Genomic DNA, 18,390 nt, shown 5'->3' on the forward strand with positions numbered 1-18,390 from the left:
GAATTGAGGAGTTGGATAGCTTTATCTTCCAAGAAATAAAGCCATTCTCCTCCTCATTTTTATGTGAGGGGCACCAGGAAAAGACATCTCATTAGAACATAATGAAGCAGGTCACGTGACCACCCACTCAGGCCTACAGACACATTAGAACAGGGTGGGCCTTAGCTTAGTGGGCAGATTTCCACTTCATGAGCAACAGTGATTCATACTCTTGTTAGTAGCAGTAGCCAATTGTGTCAAAACAGACCATGAAATCTGAACTACCCTTCAGTCCCTACTGAGGTACCTTTCTGTCAGTTTATAGAGTGAAAGGGCATTTTTGGGAAGGCACATGTGATGCCTCTTGTCATGCTGTACCTGTTCTGCAAGAAATTTGATGACTTCAGCATCCCAGGCTTTCAATCTGGTACCTCTCTGTAAGCACTAAATACATCAAATTTCAAAGCAGGTAAACAAAATGCTCTACTTAATTCTAAAGTAACCAAAGATACACTAAACTGAAGTTCCTTTTACAACATCAGCTCCTCGCCTTGATTGTGAAAGCATGCACCCCTCACTACACCTTCACTTTCCTTACTAAGAAGTGAACTGCTTTGCTTACATCCCATTCCTTCATTGTTGTCCCACCAACAGCTGCCATCTCACAGCCCTGTGAATTTCTTCTCACATTCTGCTCTCCCATCAGTAAATTAGCCAGAATGCCACTCTCCCTTCTAAAGCAAGCAGCAATCATCATAATAGCCACGAAACAACTCATCTTTTGCAACTACACTATGATTTTTCAAAGCAATACTGCTACTACAACACATGCAGAGTATAATACCCCTACTCTAGTACTGCAAAAAAACCCACCAAACTAGAATTACAAAGTATAAATTGGAAAAAAAACTGCTTTACAACAAATTATCCAGAAGGTGCAGTAATTGAAAATCCTTTCAAAGTAAAGAGAAGAACGTGAATTTCAAACAAGTTGCAGTATGTGCTGTTTGAATGGTGCTCTAATACAAAATGGATTAAAAAATAACCTATCAGCTGACTGTGCCCTTGCCAAAGCCTTCTGGTGGCTCCAGGTATACATAAGGCCAGGCTACAGCAGAGTTACAGTGCACTGCTAACAGATTAATGGTTAAAGTATCTTTTCTGAAAGGTCCAATCAGAATACCAGAATGCAGTACCTCAGTGTGCTGCAGGTAATACCAAGCATCACATCTACTGCCTTCCATGGGATTATGCCTCAGAATAAAAGTATTATTTATGTTTTCATAATTCAGTGGTAAGAATCAATAAATAATCAGTAAATGATTCATGTCCCACACTAGTTGGTTGTTGTTTTTTTTTTTTTAATTTAATAAAACAATTGAAGCTTCTTAATTCCTTATAGCCAGAAGAATCAGTTGTAATTATCATTTTTAGTTTCTGATAATCACTACTTCCAGAAGAGATGACAGTGCAATCCTAAGAGACAAAAAAGAAAAAGAAACCCAACACTCTGCAGGTGAAGCAGGATGCAGACTGATGCTCTACAGTGGTTTTTCTAGGAAGAGCCTTCTAAAAAACAGGGAGATTATGCTGCTGAAAAAGTGGAAATTGGGATCTAGGCTGTAACATAGATAAGAAAACTATCTCCTTTGTACATGCTGTGCAGTAACAGTACTTAATGCCAGGAGAGGGCAGCAAAGCCCATTTCAAATGAAGTCATAATAGGATGCTGTGATTTAACTATTGCTTCACTCACCACATGCCCCATTCTGTGCCAGAAACTAATAGGACAGTTTCAACCACAAACTGCATGGGTTCTAATTAGCATAAGCACTCCAACTGCACATGTGAATCAGGAATTGTCTGACCATTTTATATATATATATATATATATATATATATGTTAAAATTAAAACAGAAGTTATGAAACTCACTACCCTTTTAACAAATACTGTGCGCAGTAAAACTGCATGCATGCATTACGTTCCACGTTCAAGACTATCAAGTCTTTCCTTGGTCTAATTTGGGTATCTGTCCCTTTTTAAGGCTACAGATGACTATGCTGTGATTGAGAGACTCCTGTCTACCTTGAGACACTACCCGAAATGATCACATAAGGCAGATCATAATACGGGATGAATAAAAACATATTCACCATTCCTAGATGTATGTCACATTCCAAAGACAAACAAGCTTAAGCTTGGAGAACCCTGGATGCTATTGTAAAAACTGTGATCTAATAGGTAATTTGTTTTTCTCGTGTCATCTTTTATTACTGCAGCAGTGTTACAGCTCAGTGACCCACAAAACACAACCCCAATGTCCCAGGTACTTATCATATGCAAATGCACTCTGCTATACAACGGACTGGCTTCTTTAATATTAATCCTTGTTACAATCTCAGTCCAAAACCAGCAAAGCCATAGCGTGGACATGGAGGACAACCAGCCTCCTCCTTCCTGAAACATTTACTGGGAAGGGTTTAGGAATAAAAAACTGAAATCTGAGCTCCTGTTACCCAACCCCTCCTGGTCAACCATGACACCTACCACATTCTTGTGCTCTTCAAGAACTCATAATGCTGTTTTACAGGCTCTGATTCCATACCAGAAAGGTAATGCAGGTTACCAACTATTTGGGAAAAAAAAAGCCATACCCTGCTGGATAAAACACCTGAGCTTCCCTGCAAATGCTGACACTTAAACAGACTGCTATCAGGAATCAGCATATCCACACAATCACAAACCACTGGGGAACAAAGCACGCAGTTTGTTCTTCACATAATCACTCAGCTATCACTTCTAATCTTGTAATAAGACCACCCTGATGCAATGAATGTTAAGTTCTTCTACAGTTTAATTGAACCTAAATCCCAGTGGCTAGTCCATAGGGAAGAAAAGGCACAGAGGCATAAAAGACACATAAGCTGTCTAAAAAAGAGCCTTACTAAGGTTTTAAGGAGACAAATCATGTCCAATTACTAATTCCTCAACTTAGGCAACATATTTAATATAAAAGACAACATTAAAACTATGAAAACTGCACGCAGGCTTTTTTTATAGCATTACTCTGTTAGTACTTATTACCAAAGCATTTTTCAACCATTTCTAACCAAGATGTACAACGGATTTACTGCACAGAAACTGCAGTTTAAATCCAGTCAGTGTTGCCTGCTAGTAAAATATACTGACGTACATAAACATTTTCAACTCGACTTCTACAAAACATTTTAATATCCATAAAATGAATCAGTTTCATCTCATCCTCAGCTAAAACAAGTGAACATTTCCTTCTCACGCTGGAAATAAACAGAACCACGTATACATATGCACAGGTGTACCCACAGATGTGTAGGTACTTTATGAAGCAATGCCAGCACTGGCTGTGCCTGGTCCTACAGAGTAGGTGCAGAGCAGAGGCAACGTGAGATTCCCATTCCACTAAATCAAGGGCCTCAGCTCTCAAAAACACTGACCTGAACTGCACAAACTGAAAATAACTATCTCCCAAAGTCCTGATTTAAAAAACCCTGCTCTCAAGATGTGGCAATGCACCATCCAACAACGCAAGCACTACCAATCTAAGGGAATTTTTAGACCACTTCCATTCATACCTTTGTCCCTGGGAGTGAAAGGGTAGTTCAAATTCATGACCTTGCTGCTCCAACCGATTACAGTACGGAGGCAGTTACAAATAACTGATATATCCCTTCAGATAAAGGGAAACTGACACTAGACCAAGGTAATTAGTGCATTTCTAATTTAGGATGTTGAATGAGAGTTGATGAGGAGAGATATAAACAGCAAAATATCACAAGTTTCTTGTAAAAGGGAAGCCTTTTTATTAAGCTACAAATTGCAGCAGTGTCTGACAAAGGGGTTATAAAACCATGCACCCTTCCCCAGTATTGTGCTCTAGTATTTTGGTGGCTGAAACAGGAGCAACCGAGTTTGATGCCCATCTTAAAACAGGAGTTAAACTTAGCTGAACCTGTTCATATAAGCAGGCAGGACAAGTTTTGAAGGTGGAGGGAGAGCTGTGTTTGACAGGCATTATCAGAATACCAATGGAAACTGCATGCAGACGTGAACTTACAACGTTGTTCTACTCTGAAAAGTGACTGCGTGATAATCGCACCCTTCTCAAAACACACTCCCTGTTTGATTGCAGGTGTTGCTTCTTATTGGGTGAAATAGCTTTGCCTTTTTTTCGCCCTCCCCACGTGAGAACAAAACAAGAAATCTTCCCAGAGTGGCTGATGAACACAGCACAATAAGCTGAGCGGGAACAGGCAGCAGCACAACTGCTGGCCTTTTTTTGCAGTGATGCCCCTTGGGTGCAACTGCACAACGAAGTAACACGAAGGGCAGAGTCCAGAAAAACTTAAATAAATAACTAAATAAATAAATCACCGCATTTTCGGTGAACGTAAAAATCCAAGAGAGCCTCAATTTCAACATTTCAGCTGGATTCAGGAAGGCAGCACAAAGTGCACCCGTTAATAAAGTCCACTTGGTGTGGAAAAGGCAGCAAGCGTGGCAGCCAAAACTGCTGTGTCAATTTTCAGAGTACAACCGTACATTGTGGCCTTTAAACACCAATCTCGTAGATGATTTTATCAAACTGTTATACTCAGCTCACACTGCCAAACAGTCTGAAATGGATTCAAATCAGTATTTATCACCAATTTCTGCTGACAGAGGCAATCTTCTATACCGACTGCAGCTCACTTAGCATTTATCAGATGTAAAGCAACACAACATCAAACGTTTTGAATTTGAGATAATGCCTTCCAAATTTTGTTCTGAGTATAGTTTTCAGTAACATGAAAACTATTGTGAGAGTACTTTGAAAAGAAAGAAAGAGAAAGATTTCCATGATAACCCCATTGTCAGATGTTCAGAACTTTCTCAAAAGCCTCCATTTGGGCTGAAACTTTCCATGCTTGGTCTCAGCCCAAAGGTGCACTTTGTAGACCTGGAAAAGGAAAAAAGGTAAGTAAAAAAAAATAAAACGTGCTGAAACATCCCCTTGCCCAGTTTTACTTCGGGTATTCAGCACATAACCACGAAGGGAATACTGAACTGCGAATGTAATATATTTAAATTACTTTCAACATCGTTACAGAAATCACACATTTCTCACTTGAAGTGTATTTGGGTAGGTGGGCACTTTTAATTATTTTTCCTGTTCTATTTGCAGTAAGCTGAAGTACAGGGGTTCAGTTGCCTGCTACATGAACGCAAGTGCACACTGGAGTACGCTTTAATGGAGCAACAGGCAACTCAGCTCATCAATTACATCCAGTACAGTTTTAGCATCCCAATTAAATGACCACAACTGCAGTGAAAAAAGGGAAAGTTTCGTTAAGTTACCTCAGGGTAGAGGCATTCTCTTCTAAAAACACTGTAGGCTGTGGTGGAGTTTCTTAAGATTTTGGCTTTCTTATTTATGTTTAAGAGGTTGAGCTCCCACGTCATCTGACTGGCTGACGAATCTCTAAGATTACTGTCACCATACCTTGGAAATATCTCTGATAACCAAAGAGCCACCTCTGACAAAGCCTTTGCTCTTTCTCTCATAAATGCGTTTTCTTTTCTTCCACCAGCTGGTGGGAAGCACTCATCTTCCTGGCACAGCGCGTGGGCCGTAAACCTCACCCGTTCCAAATTACCTTTTGATACACAGCACATTGAGAACTTTTCCACATTGCCATGGTGAGGGGCAGCAGTGACAGTCACTTCACCGTTCAACAAAAAAACTCATCTTAAAATGTTCTCGAAGAGGTAATACGCTGGAGTACAAATAAAAATACTGCACCTTTGCCCATCATATTGCAGGAAGCAACAATACAAAAAGGAGCTGTAAGTTACTGGGCTCTCTATCAGGCTTATGGATGGGAAGAAAAATCAGCCATTGGGCCCAATAGTGCACAAAAGCTGAGTGCCCTCCACTGTCAAACCAATGACCATTTGACTGCACTCTTCAACCCTCAGGAATGGGCCCTCTTCGTTACGGAACTGTTTTAACAGCAAAGGTAATGTGACATCTCTTATGCAACACATATTTTACACATAGAAATACATACACACATACAAACAAAACGTGTTTTGTTTTTTCGTTTTTGTTTTTGTTTTTTTTACCTAAATGCAAACTGGATGAGGATCCATGTGATGAAAGTGATGGCGGTGGCGTAAGTGAATGTCCTGGAGTTTGGCTTGGCAGAGGCATGCCTATTGGACTTGGAGAGGAGGAAAATCCCAGACTATTGTAAAATGGCTGCCCTATGGGTGCTAGGCTGCTACTAGATCTTTTGTACAAGTCAGAGCTAGTAGATAGAGAATCTCTCCTTGTGGCACTACTACTTGCAGAACTGCCAACTGAAGAAGAAATAAAAAGACCCTAATTACACAGTGTCAACTGAATAAAACCTAATCCCCAACTACAGCTGGGCAATAACAGATGCGATCACAATAATTACAGCAATCATTATGACAAAGACAATTACTGTGATAACCACACATGCTTTTAAGTAAATCTAAGTGGGTATAAACACACCACATTTCATTCTAGACTTCTCACGGTAATGTTGTAGTACTCCATTTCAATACCTTGGGCTTCAGCCTTTATGGGATTACAGAGCGATTGTATACAGTGAGCGGTTCTAGAGAGATTTCCACTAAACTCTTCAAGCATTTTTTTCCCATCAGAAATTAACAGACAGCAATACTTGAGTGCAGGCAAAAGGCTAAAAGCAACTTCTTTACTTATAAGGGTTCAGAAAATAATTTATGTTGCTGTTCAGCTGTTTCTGAACCTCCTCGTTTGTGAACCCCTCACCTGTAGGAAAAAAATGACTACTAAAAATTCCCTGAGAGAATAATGATTCTTAAAAGAAGCGTTTTATAAAGATATTATGAAGACAGAGCAGGCTAAGAAGAAGAGAAGCAGAGCAGAGATAGGAAAACTAAGGTGAGAAACTCAAAATGTAACTCTACTGCTAACACTACTTCTGAAAAACAAATGAGACTAGAAGCTGTGGCTAACAGAGCATTAGTGAAGGACTGGTTATCCTGCACAGCATCATTCAGCAAGGCGATGAACAGTCTAGGACAAATTAGGAGAACAACAGAAAGTTTTTAGAAATGTTAAAGTCGATCTGTTGCATATTTGTGTAATAGTTAACTACAGTGCCTGTTTTAAACACTGGAACATTATGACATCAACGAACCGAGATTATGGCTATCTGGGTAACGTAAGCTGAATCAGAAAGATTGTTTTATGCTTCAGCTTAAAAAGGAAAATGCCAAACTTTATACTTCCATAATCTTTACCCATATCAGGGTACCCTCATACTACAGCCAACAGCATGGTCCAACATAAAGGCCTCCTGATACTTCCCACTCGGAGACATTGCGATTTCTTTAAACATCAGCAACCTGGCTAATATTTTCCTTGGCAGCTTCAGCTTGGATCAAATTATTCAAAGAAGTTCTGCCCAAACAACACGGCCATTTTAGGAAACTGGGAAAGATGCTTCACCTTTATGAAAATAATCCAGTCTCTTATTATTTGAGATATTAATGCTTTCACGTACTCAGATAGCATGCTAGCAACAGGAGACCTTTATTTGCATGCTCTCTTTGAGCTAGAAATCTTAGTGAAATCACATTTCACAGAAAATCAGCAGAGATCTGATACAGATTCACAGCTAAAAACTCTCCTGCCCGTTCATGGCATGTCTGAGATGGTCAATAATGGTTTTCCTGCAATTGTACTTCTAGGCTTGTGCACCATGCCAAAAACGGACTCCAACTGTTGTCCAAGATTTCACCTTGTTCTTGGAAGACTCATCAGGCAGTGTGGAAAGCAAGTTATCTACTTCAAATGCAGAGCAGACAAGAAACCAAACACAAGAAATGGACCAAACAAAAAAAAAAAAAAAAAAAGAAAGAAAGAAACCAGAACCAAAAAAAAAAAAAAAAAAAAAAGAAACCAGGAGGAGAGAAAGGTCAGACAAAGGAGCCAACAGGGAGAGACTGCAAGAAAACTGGCAAGCAATTTCAGAAGTAGTAGAATTGAGGATGAAAAAGAAAGCAGATCTGATGAAAAGTTAGGCTACAGAAGCTGTATGTGACTGTGGGTCAAAGAGACTGGAACAGTAAGCTGGTAATGGGAACATCACACAGTACAAGCAGAAACACATACTGAGGGCAGGAGGGGAGATAAATATTGCCTGAAAACTAGTAAGGCAGACATATTGGAGGAGAAGCAAGGAAGAAAAGATACTGGACTAACTAGGCAAGGAGATTAAGACATCAGAAGAGCAAATTAAGGTAACAGCTGAAAGAAATCTTAGGATTTGCAACTAGCCCTACAGGTTCTGTCTCAGTTGATGAACCATGTGAGCGTTAATCCAGTGCTACAGAATGGATTGTTGTTTTTCCAACTGTCTATGGAAAAAAAAGCTAAACTTTAGTGTTTCTTATTCAGCTTGAGTACTGCAGCTTAACAAGTTCCCAGGAACCAGCTGAACTGCATCTTGACACACACACAAAGCTCAAAGAAACAAGATAAATTGAATTAACTCCGTGCCCTCCTCACTACTAAGCTAATGCAGTCCCATCTGTTACGAGCCAAAGGTAGACAGACATCTGGGAAGCTGCCCTAGTTGATCCGATTCTCAGTTACCTATTAAGCTGCAGTACCTTATCATGTACCTGAATCTTTAAATTGGAGCATGAATAACTTTATAAAAAACAGAGGATGGCAACACGTGTACAGCCATTTACATACGCTTGCCTCTTCCCATTTTCTACTTTGTTCATCAGTCAGCCAGATAGAACATGCTCCCCTTGGCCTTTTTTTCCCCTCAAAAGGCTATTTTTTTTTCCCTGTGCAGCAACTGAAAACACATAAAGGGGCAGAAGGACAAGATCTGTACTGCCACCTGTCAGTCTATGTGGACATCCTCTAACTGACATTCAACTCTTACAACTCACTTAGCAGAGTTAAAGATAAGCCAAGGCTCTGACAAATCAAAACTGAAGTTTGTTTTTTGTTTGCCTCAACATGCATTAAGATTTTTACTCAATCTGTGCAATTCAATTCATAGATATGTTACAGCTCAGAACAGCTTTGTTGTTGTTATGAGAAAAACATCTTTAAGTGGCTGTTAAGGCAAATCCAGTTTATACTTAGCAGGAGGGCACTTTCAATATACTTTTACTGCATTAATACTACTAAAAATAGTTAGGGTTTAGATAGCACCTGTCATCAGCACTTCTCAACTGCAAAAGCACGAGCTTCCTGCTTCTCTGTGGAAATTACCATGTGGAAATCACCTAAAACACTGCTGCAAGATTTCAGTACGTGCCGTCTATGCTGAAGGCTTTGGACAAAGCTCTGGAACTGAACTTTGCCACCAGATAACGGCATAATCTCTTGTGCAAGCGATAAATAACTGTTCTACTTCTTCTTAGATAGATATACAACTAAAATCAGTATTGTATGGAGGTCTTAGTGATAATGCTGGATAAAGACTTCCATGGTTTAAAAGTATTCTACCCAGAGACCTGAAATGGGTGCGCTGCATTAACGATGCAGATATTTTTATGACCCCACCTATCAATGAAATAAGACTTTATCTAAAGCAAAATACAGCTGCTGAGAATTCACTGAAACCAACAAGCACCTCAGGAAAAAAAATGTGTGTTACAAAACACAGCACTTAGTGCCATTATTCTGGCAATAAAATTTACCTGCTGTGATACTATGGAAAATTATTAACCCTATACAGCTGAGTGGCTTTTGTTTTTAATTGAAAACGGCACTATTTGAATTCAGGAGATCAGAGAGGACCAGCATAAAAACTTGATTCTAGATTTTGTATCATTAGCTTCGTTGCAGCAAGTAAATGTTTGGATAACTTCGTGAAAAACAATACTGAGAAAAATCTCAGTGCTGGAATGCAGCCATGTGATGTCAGCATGCACCTCCACTTTGGTACCAAATGAAAGGTATCACATTTTAGCACTGAAGGGTGTGGTTTTCTTTCTGTTTTTCCACACTAAGCTGTCTTGTAGTAACAGTCACTACTTCTACACCTCAGCACTTTTAATTTCCTGTGGGGCATTTTGCTTTCAAAAATACTGTTCAAGTACTATTTTTTTTTCTCCCAATTTCCACCCATCTGCAAGATATGCAGCACTAAAAGTAGGGTTCACTTATCTCAATAACAGCAGTAAGCAATTGAGTTCTGTAGTTTAGAATGTAACATGAATAGCCAAAGGAAATGTTTAGAAAAGATTACTTCATCCCTCTTACTAACACTGACTCTTAAATATAGGAAAACCTACCTTGCACATTTAAAAACAGGGAGAATAAACTGCTGCCACAGAGTGTACAAAATGATGACTTTTTAAAATTCTCTCTTTTGATAACACAAAATGGGTTGATAACATTGAGGGGGATATGTTGCAAGAATGTAAGGCTCCAAACTCTGCTTAAATGTATCTAAGATTAAATCTACTGAAATTAACAAGGACTACTCCTAGATATCAAGGCTCTCCATGATCACAGCCTAAACCTAGAAGCACTACAATACTGCATCAAATTTAGAATATCACAAGCAGTTTATTAGATAAATAAAAAGGAAATTTTCCTAACATGAGAAGAATGCAATTCTTAACAGTAATCAGTTGATACTTTAAACACAAAATGAAGGCTTTGTTTGCAAATAAAGAACAAAAATAACCCTACTGGATGAACAAAGTTCTGGGGCAAAGCTCAATGCTCAGTTGAAAAAAATGTTTTAGAGATATCTACAACTAGAAGGTATCTTTCAAAAATTATTCTTGTATAGTGAGTTTAAGCCCCTTTTTCTTCCCCTAAAATTTGCTTTCAATTTTCATACCCTTTTTTCAACACTGTTTTTGGAAATGTACGTGTATATCATGTCTCTGGATACAAATACATTTTTTTCCCTTAACACACAAGTCTCACAATTTCCTCACTATATTACCAACCTACCTGATGAGCCAAATCCACCAAGTGCAGAGCCGATAGCTGCTCCTAAGGAGCTGCTACTTCCAAAGCCAAGAGATGTACTTCCTGGTTGGCCAGGACCATGTGAAAAAAGGGAACTGTTTGGGGAGTTATTGGTCAAAGAGTTACTGCCATAAAATGAATTGGATTGTAGGCTACTATTTGTTTGCTGTTGCTGTTGTTGTGGCTGGGCACCAAGTGGCCGAAATAGACCGTTCGTGGCTCCCGTGAGATTGTTTGCTGTTCCTCCAGCTGAAGCAGCTGCAGCTGTAAAACACACGTTTTCAATCATAATTACTCTCTGAAACATTTCTGACTGCAAATGGACTATTCAGGTCTAAATCTTATTAATCCCTCTTAAACAAACAGAAATTCACATATTAAAAAAGAAAATCTATGATATCATACAGTCTTAATTACCCAAGGAAATAGAAAAATAAGCATACGTCGGAAGCTAATCAAGGCTGCAGGACAGGTAATGTAATGGAGGGAATTTTCACTGTAAACCTATAAACATTACTGTTCACTGAACTGTGCTTTGATACTTGATTTCGCAGTAGCAGAGTTACAGCTAACATTCAAAGACAACTAATGTCAGAGCAAGAAAAGCTTACAGATCAACTTAAAATCTCATCTTCCAAATAATTTAATTCATCTTGTGTTAATATTTTGGATTTTAATTTAATAAATACAATAAATACAGTTGTTTAATAAGGTGAGGCCAGGCTCTACCCCTAATAAAAACTACAGACTTTCCATCTAACTAATTCTCCTCTTCTGCTTATCCATTTGGTACATTTTTCCTTGCCATACCTCTCATTAAAAAAAAAAAACAAAACAAAACAGAAAACCAGCAACTTTCATAAGAAAAGCATAGCAAGACCCCAGAGTATTTCATCATCTTCTGCCAGGCCGAAGCAATGAAATGATGCTTCCTAGAGGACACATTCTGAGGAGTCATGAGAAGTGCATGTTGTATGCATGGGGAGAGGAAAGGAGAAAATGATAAAACAGCAGACGTGACAATAAGAAACAGCATGTGGTATATCCTTCACAACTGGAAATCCTCACAGGGTGCGTATGAACCACATCAACAGTATGGAAATACTAGTCAACTAACACTGCTGCTAAGGTTCTGTACAAACAAGGAAGAAATCTCCATGGAAGATCAAATACTTACCTGCTTGTGCTGCTGCAGAACTAATTATAACAGGAGTTGAGGCCACCAATCTGACTGGTGCTCCAAGGCCAGTTCTTGCTCCAGGTCCTACTACTAAGGCACCAGTCTGATCATAATAGGCAGTGGGAGCTAGTACTTGATAGCCTACATAATACAGAATACAAGAATTAGCAGTATGCACAGTCTTGAATAGTCAACATCTCTTCTCTCATTGAAATATCTTGGTAACAGACTGTAAGGGGGAAAACAGCATTTTTGCCATAGTCTCTCAGAACATCAACCAAACATCAAAAGAACAAAAACAATTAATATTGGAAAAGAGTAACAAAAATCTTATAAAATCTCAGGAACATTCTATATCATTTAAAAAAAAAATCTAGAACAGTCACTAGATTTGGCAATTTCAAGTTGAATGTTTATCTTCACGGTTAGTAAGTCAAGTTTCCAAATACTACCACTGAAAAGGTATGGGAGCACTGCAACTTGTCATAGTCAGAGCACTACTGAATCAGCTTCTTCAAGCAATTTAAAATACTGTACTACTGTACTCCTGAAAAGGTGTTGAAATCTATACAGTTGAAGTGCTGAACCAAATGCAAATTTGGCCATTCCTTACATTACCTGTCCCCATTTAAAAGTTCATCTACAAAAATACGTTAGTAAAGGTGTGTTCCACGTGCAGGAATGCTTCTGAACAGAACCAAAATAATCTAGCCTAGGTCAGTGTAGCAGAACACAGACTGTAATCCAAGTATAATTCCACCCGGTTGAGTTGGAACTGGTAGAGAAAAAGGAAGAAGAGTTGGAAACAAAAACAAAAGCCAACGGGAAGAGCAGCATACAAGACATGGATGAAGGAAAAGATATAAAAATTGAAAAAAAGCCAAGATTTTGCACACTGATTGAAATCAGTACGCATGTTCAGAACTAGGTCTAACAGAGGGCATCCTTCTTCACATCTGTCTGAAATAAGTTCTCTCTGAACATGAGGACCTCTAATTCCAGGTGAGTACCTTCATCACCGGGCTCCTAAGTCATATTCTGTTCTCAGTTTGTAAAACAAGATGTAAAATCTCTGCTGATCAGATGGCCTGCTTCAAAAACAGAGCTGAAAACAACAGCCGCCAACAGCACAGTGGCTGTGCAGAAAACAGAATCTTTAAATCTGAAGACACAAAGGAATCTCAGGTATTAACCGAAGAGGAGAGGAGCAATGAAAATCCAGAACTTCAGGTTTGATCTCACATTCAAGATGAATGCACAGTACTGGTTAGGAAAAGCTGTCATTACTAGCATTCTGAACATGTCGGTTCCCACTGCTCACCACCTACTTTGAATTTCAGGTGCATCTGCAATCTCTTTCCTCACCAGCAACACAGGAAAACAGCCTTTCCACACAGTATGTCCAGAAGTTCAGTTAGTTAAAAATGACCAAAGCAGGGTAAATGCAGTCAAATGGGTTAGGAAATCTTAACTGTAGGAGCCACCGACTGTTTTTGCCTAGAAAACTGAGTTGTGCAGCTCTACTGTCTTCACCGAGGCTACTAATTGTCCAAGCTAGGGAAAAAATGAGACTGACGGCTACCTGGTTTAGTACAGTTCAGCAGAGAACTCAAAAGAGAGTGCTGGAAGATCATGTGATATCAGGAAAAACAACACATATCACGGCATACATTAGTAATATTAATTACCTATTTTGTTTATGCTTAGGTGTTCCATTTGTATGATCATGTAGGTCCTGCTGTTGGTTATCACAGTATCACAGAAAATCACATTTTCAGAACTCAGAATTGGTTAACACTTACCAGGATTTGCTCAGCCCACTTACCCTCTCCAGGTATTCAAACCCACAGATAATGCTGTAGCTATATAAAAAAGGACTGAGCACATAGAATCACAGAATGGCCTGGGTTGAAAAGGACCATAATGATCATTGAGTTTCAACCCCCCTACTATGTGCAGGGTTGCCAATCACTAGACCAGGCTGCCCAGAGCCACATCCAGCCTGGAAATTTTCACATATTTACATCGTTCTGCTCATCTAAAACCAGTACATAGCATTTTATATGACTTCAGGCCCAGATAATGTAAACAAGCCTATCTTCCAGTGTGAAATGCTTGAGGTGGAAGGAAAAAAAAAAATCATTCAGAAAATTGGGATTGATGCTAACACAATATATTAGTTTTAGTTTTTCTGAAGTAATTGACTAGGATGACTGCTGAATTAAATAACAGAAGCAACTTACACTTGCCCTTTGCATTACAAAATGCTTGACACTTGCTTGCCATTATCTTATACCAGCCACAAACATTTAAAATCAATACTCTAAGTCACCAGCATCTAGACAGTCCATCACAGAAGGCCCAAGCTATGTATGTGAACGGATGGGTGCCCCCCTACTCCTCATCTCTGAAGTGAATACAGTCCAGCACAGAACAGCAGATCTCTCATACTCAAGCTGCTAGAACAAATGTAAACACTGTTGGTTAAACAGTGGAGACTTTGCTAAGTGCATCTGGAACCTCAAAAATAGGTTATAAAATCACTCACTTTGTCATCACAAATATGATTTCAGAGATGTAATCTCAGTTAAACAACCGAAGAACAGAAGATCTCATAACAGAATTTTAGACTTTTGTTTTCCCCCTCATTGCACAGTATTTCACAAACTCTGCACCCTACTCCAAACAGGTAAGCAAGCACAGATACAGACCCTATTTCCCAGCTTTCTTGCTTATAGGCACGATGGTGATTTGCTACATCTTGTCCCCCCTAATTCCCTTTCTCCTCCTGTTTCGTTTTGTATAACCTCTCTGTCAAATCATCTCCTCACATCTTTTACCTCGGAACGCAACTGCTCTATCTACATACTGTGTCAACATCAGTGGGGAATACTGAAACAAACTGGTTTACCAGTGTTCTGTTTTACTGAAATTATTTCTAAAAGTCTCCAAAATCACACCTTAAAAACTTTCTGCATTCTTTTCATACAAACTTTAAATGCTTTTAAAGAATGAGAGAACAAAAGGAAATCTGTTCTCTTGGCTCCTGCAACCAGTTCTGTGCAGCTCCTATCCATCCAGTAATTTCTTCAGCGTCTGCCACTGGAAAGCTCCTACTCCCTTCCCTCTGTGCAACTTCCCTCACTGATGACTCAGGTTTAAGCCAAACATATGTCAAAGTGTTGTCACTTCTCTCTACTCAAGTTAACAGATAGGACACTTCCTATTGCCAACTCAATTATCTGCCCCTTTTAACACTGCCATCCTGATGCTTCTCTCCCTACTCTGGAGCATAACTTGCAAGTCACCATTGAGTCCTTTCTGTCTGTGTAAAAAATATACAGCTCCTTCCTTCTGAATGTCCCCAACATCCAGCTGTTCTCCTCTGCACACAGACTTGAAAATTCATCCAGCTCTTTGCCTTCTTTCTTTCCTTAAATCTTGCAGCCTTCACTTCACTCTCCCAAGCTCACCAAAAATTGTACTGCTATAATCTTTATGCTGTCCCGACACAGATCTCTCTCTGCACTCTTCCTCTCACAAATCAAATTCAGAACCTGTTTTCCTATTTAGATATGCTATAATCTTTACCATTTTTGCCAACCTCTTACCTCTCCGTGTATCTGCCACAATTAAATTCGACTTCTACTTAATACTACTTGAAGGTACAAGAAAGTACAACCCACTGCAATGGCACACTTCAAATTCTGGGTAATAGAACACACATTGCCAACAAACAGAAACTGATGGTTCCAATGTTCCATGCACACAGTTCAGACAACTTAATATACATATCCACCTGCACGCTACATCCATCCATGTCAACAGCTGCAGCTGTGTGGACGCAATATAACTGAAGTTACACTTGACGCAGCCTACTCAGGCAATAATGCCTTCAGAGTGATTCACCTGGCCAGCTGTTAGGCATCAATGTTAGGGTAAACTGCAACCTCTGTACAGCAAATGTTTGAGCTACATCTTCACAGAGCACAACAGCTCCTTATACAGTTGAGGTCCCAGGGAGATTCCCAAACCTGGATGCCTAAGCTCAGTGCAACCCTCCCCCCATTTTCATTTGTAGAGACGAACAGGTACTAATCATATGATGAAACTGGGTGTACCCTCTGACTTTGCCTTGTGTATTCATTTAATGAAAACTGTCCAGTTTTTAAGAATTCCTTGCAATGAGTAATACGTTGTAGTAGGACTGAAGAATTTGAAATGGAATTGCAGAAGCCACTCCACAATCCTCAAGCTCCACGTGTAAAGCAAGAACTACTAAATAGCTATAAATAAAAAACCAAACCAAAATCAAATGACAAAACGCACAATCAAAAACTGAGCAGTTAAGCCTCTGAGGCTTTTGCAAAGATACCTACAGCATCTATGGTAAGCTGCACTGTTTGCAGGCCTTCCCTGGTGCTTTGGTGACATGCAGAGATGTTACCACGGGAAAGAACCTGTACAAGTCAAATGCATTTGCAGCTACCATCAACTTCACCTGATTTAACTATGTAAAATCTTAATTTTGGTATTCAAGAAGGGCCAAATTATTTTTGCCCAGGTAATAGTACCCAGCATTTAAAATGATGAACTTCAACCTGACACATATGGTACTGAGACACGTAATACTACCCTGCTGTCAGAAGTCATGCCCACTAAGAAAGAATCAGAGCCTCTCAGCTTTGGAGCTATTCCACTTTAAGCACATTATGATCTTCAGAGATAATCAACCAGTAATTTCTTTCTAAATTTCCTAATTTTGAATTCTGATTTTTGGATTTTAAATATTATCACATTCATAGGTAAATAAAATACTTCAGAAAGACCAATTACTACTTCATGGTGCATCAGACTATTTAGACAATTCGTGACCTTTTAACACGGTGAGCAGTTGCATCATTATTATGTGAAATTATCCTGTAAAATACTTGTGATACACCTCATGCATACATTTATGAGCATAGAAAACGTGAGAAGAATTCCTTGTGTCTGAAGAATCTGTGCAAATACATAAACAACGCATAACCACACAGAACTCAATTCTAAGCAGCTTACCAAAAACATGGCAGGATTTTGATAGTTAATCTGGTATCAAACACCACCAGTATTTTAACTTTCAGGTATTCTCTCAACTCGCTGATGAACACACATACCTGGCATGCCTGTAGCAAGACCCTGACCAAAAGCCAAAGCTGGATTTGCTGCTGCAGCTGCTGCAAGTGACTCTGCTTGCTGCCCTTGCTGACCCTGACTGGGAGTAAGCGGGCGCTGAGTTGCTCCAGCACGCAGAACCTGAAAAAGACCAGTGTGATACCCTTTACTTCAGAGGTGAGAAAGCAAGTCTGTTATATGCTGCAAAAGGCCTAGAACGGTTTCTTTGCAAATCTGATGATATTTGGTTCTGAATTTCCTATTTGAATACACCACCTTATCAGTTTCAAGAATATTTAAATACAAAGAATAAAAAGCATAAACTAATCTGCTGATGGTCATGACAATGCATGTGCCCTGCTCTGGTCTCACTCATGCTCTGTCAATGGTATCAACGGATAAAGGAAGAAAATCTGGAAGGTTGATAACATCTATGATTCAGATTACCTAGTAAGTGAACACTTGTCCTTCACTTACAAATAATTTATTATTTGTTTACACTACTGATCATCAGTCGAACTAATAAGCTATCTAAGTTCTTGCAACTGCTTTGTTCCTCTTGGCTTAAACAGCCTTTTCCAGGTCCAAAATAAAACTATTTACAATGTATCCCACACAACGTGTGATTTATTCCAAGTGGTTATCAATTTTACAGAGAAGGCAGAAGACCGCTGGAGAGGTGATACACATTAAACCATAACCATGATCTGCAGAAGGACAGCTCCACCTGGATAGTTTAACAGTGACAACTTCTTTGTGGTAACTCAAAGTCACTCAGATATCAAATTCCTAATAACAGTACTGAAGTTAACTACATTGCTAGTAATAATGGCCATTCAAGCATCTATCAAGCATAACATTATAGTACATCCTGGGTTTTCATTTGTGGGGAGAAACGCTGCTTGTCTCTACAAGTGCCTCACAAAGGCTTCAAAACTGCATCTAGAATAACAGTAGAAAAGTAATATACATATTTAAAACTCATTGAAAGAAAACTGCAATAAATTCTTGTAGCAACTGCTTAGTCA

At 39.2% G+C, this 18,390-nt stretch overlaps 1 protein-coding gene across 20 annotated transcripts in view; it reads right to left on the bottom strand.

The window, feature by feature from the left end:
- PUM2 (pumilio RNA binding family member 2) overlaps positions 1-18,390 on the bottom strand; it is a 63,216-nt gene that overhangs the window by 13,922 nt on the left and 30,904 nt on the right. For 14 of the 20 annotated variants that reach the window (NM_001039292.2, XM_015284963.4, NM_001396833.1 and 11 more), the window contains exons 10-13: positions 17,365-17,503; positions 12,206-12,349; positions 11,011-11,292; positions 6,123-6,359 (exon numbers count right to left, since the gene is read on the bottom strand). In NM_001039292.2, coding sequence (NP_001034381.2) covers positions 6,123-6,359; positions 11,011-11,292; positions 12,206-12,349; positions 17,365-17,503 — 802 coding nt within the window. The remainder of the gene's footprint in view (positions 1-6,122; positions 6,360-11,010; positions 11,293-12,205; positions 12,350-17,364; positions 17,504-18,390) is intronic. The other 6 variants (XM_040697215.2, NM_001396838.1, NM_001396836.2 and 3 more) reach the window with 1 other exon arrangement.

Source organism: Gallus gallus, chromosome 3, assembly GCF_016699485.2.
Source record: "Gallus gallus isolate bGalGal1 chromosome 3, bGalGal1.mat.broiler.GRCg7b, whole genome shotgun sequence".
In the NCBI taxonomy this organism is placed as follows: domain Eukaryota; kingdom Metazoa; phylum Chordata; class Aves; order Galliformes; family Phasianidae; genus Gallus; species Gallus gallus.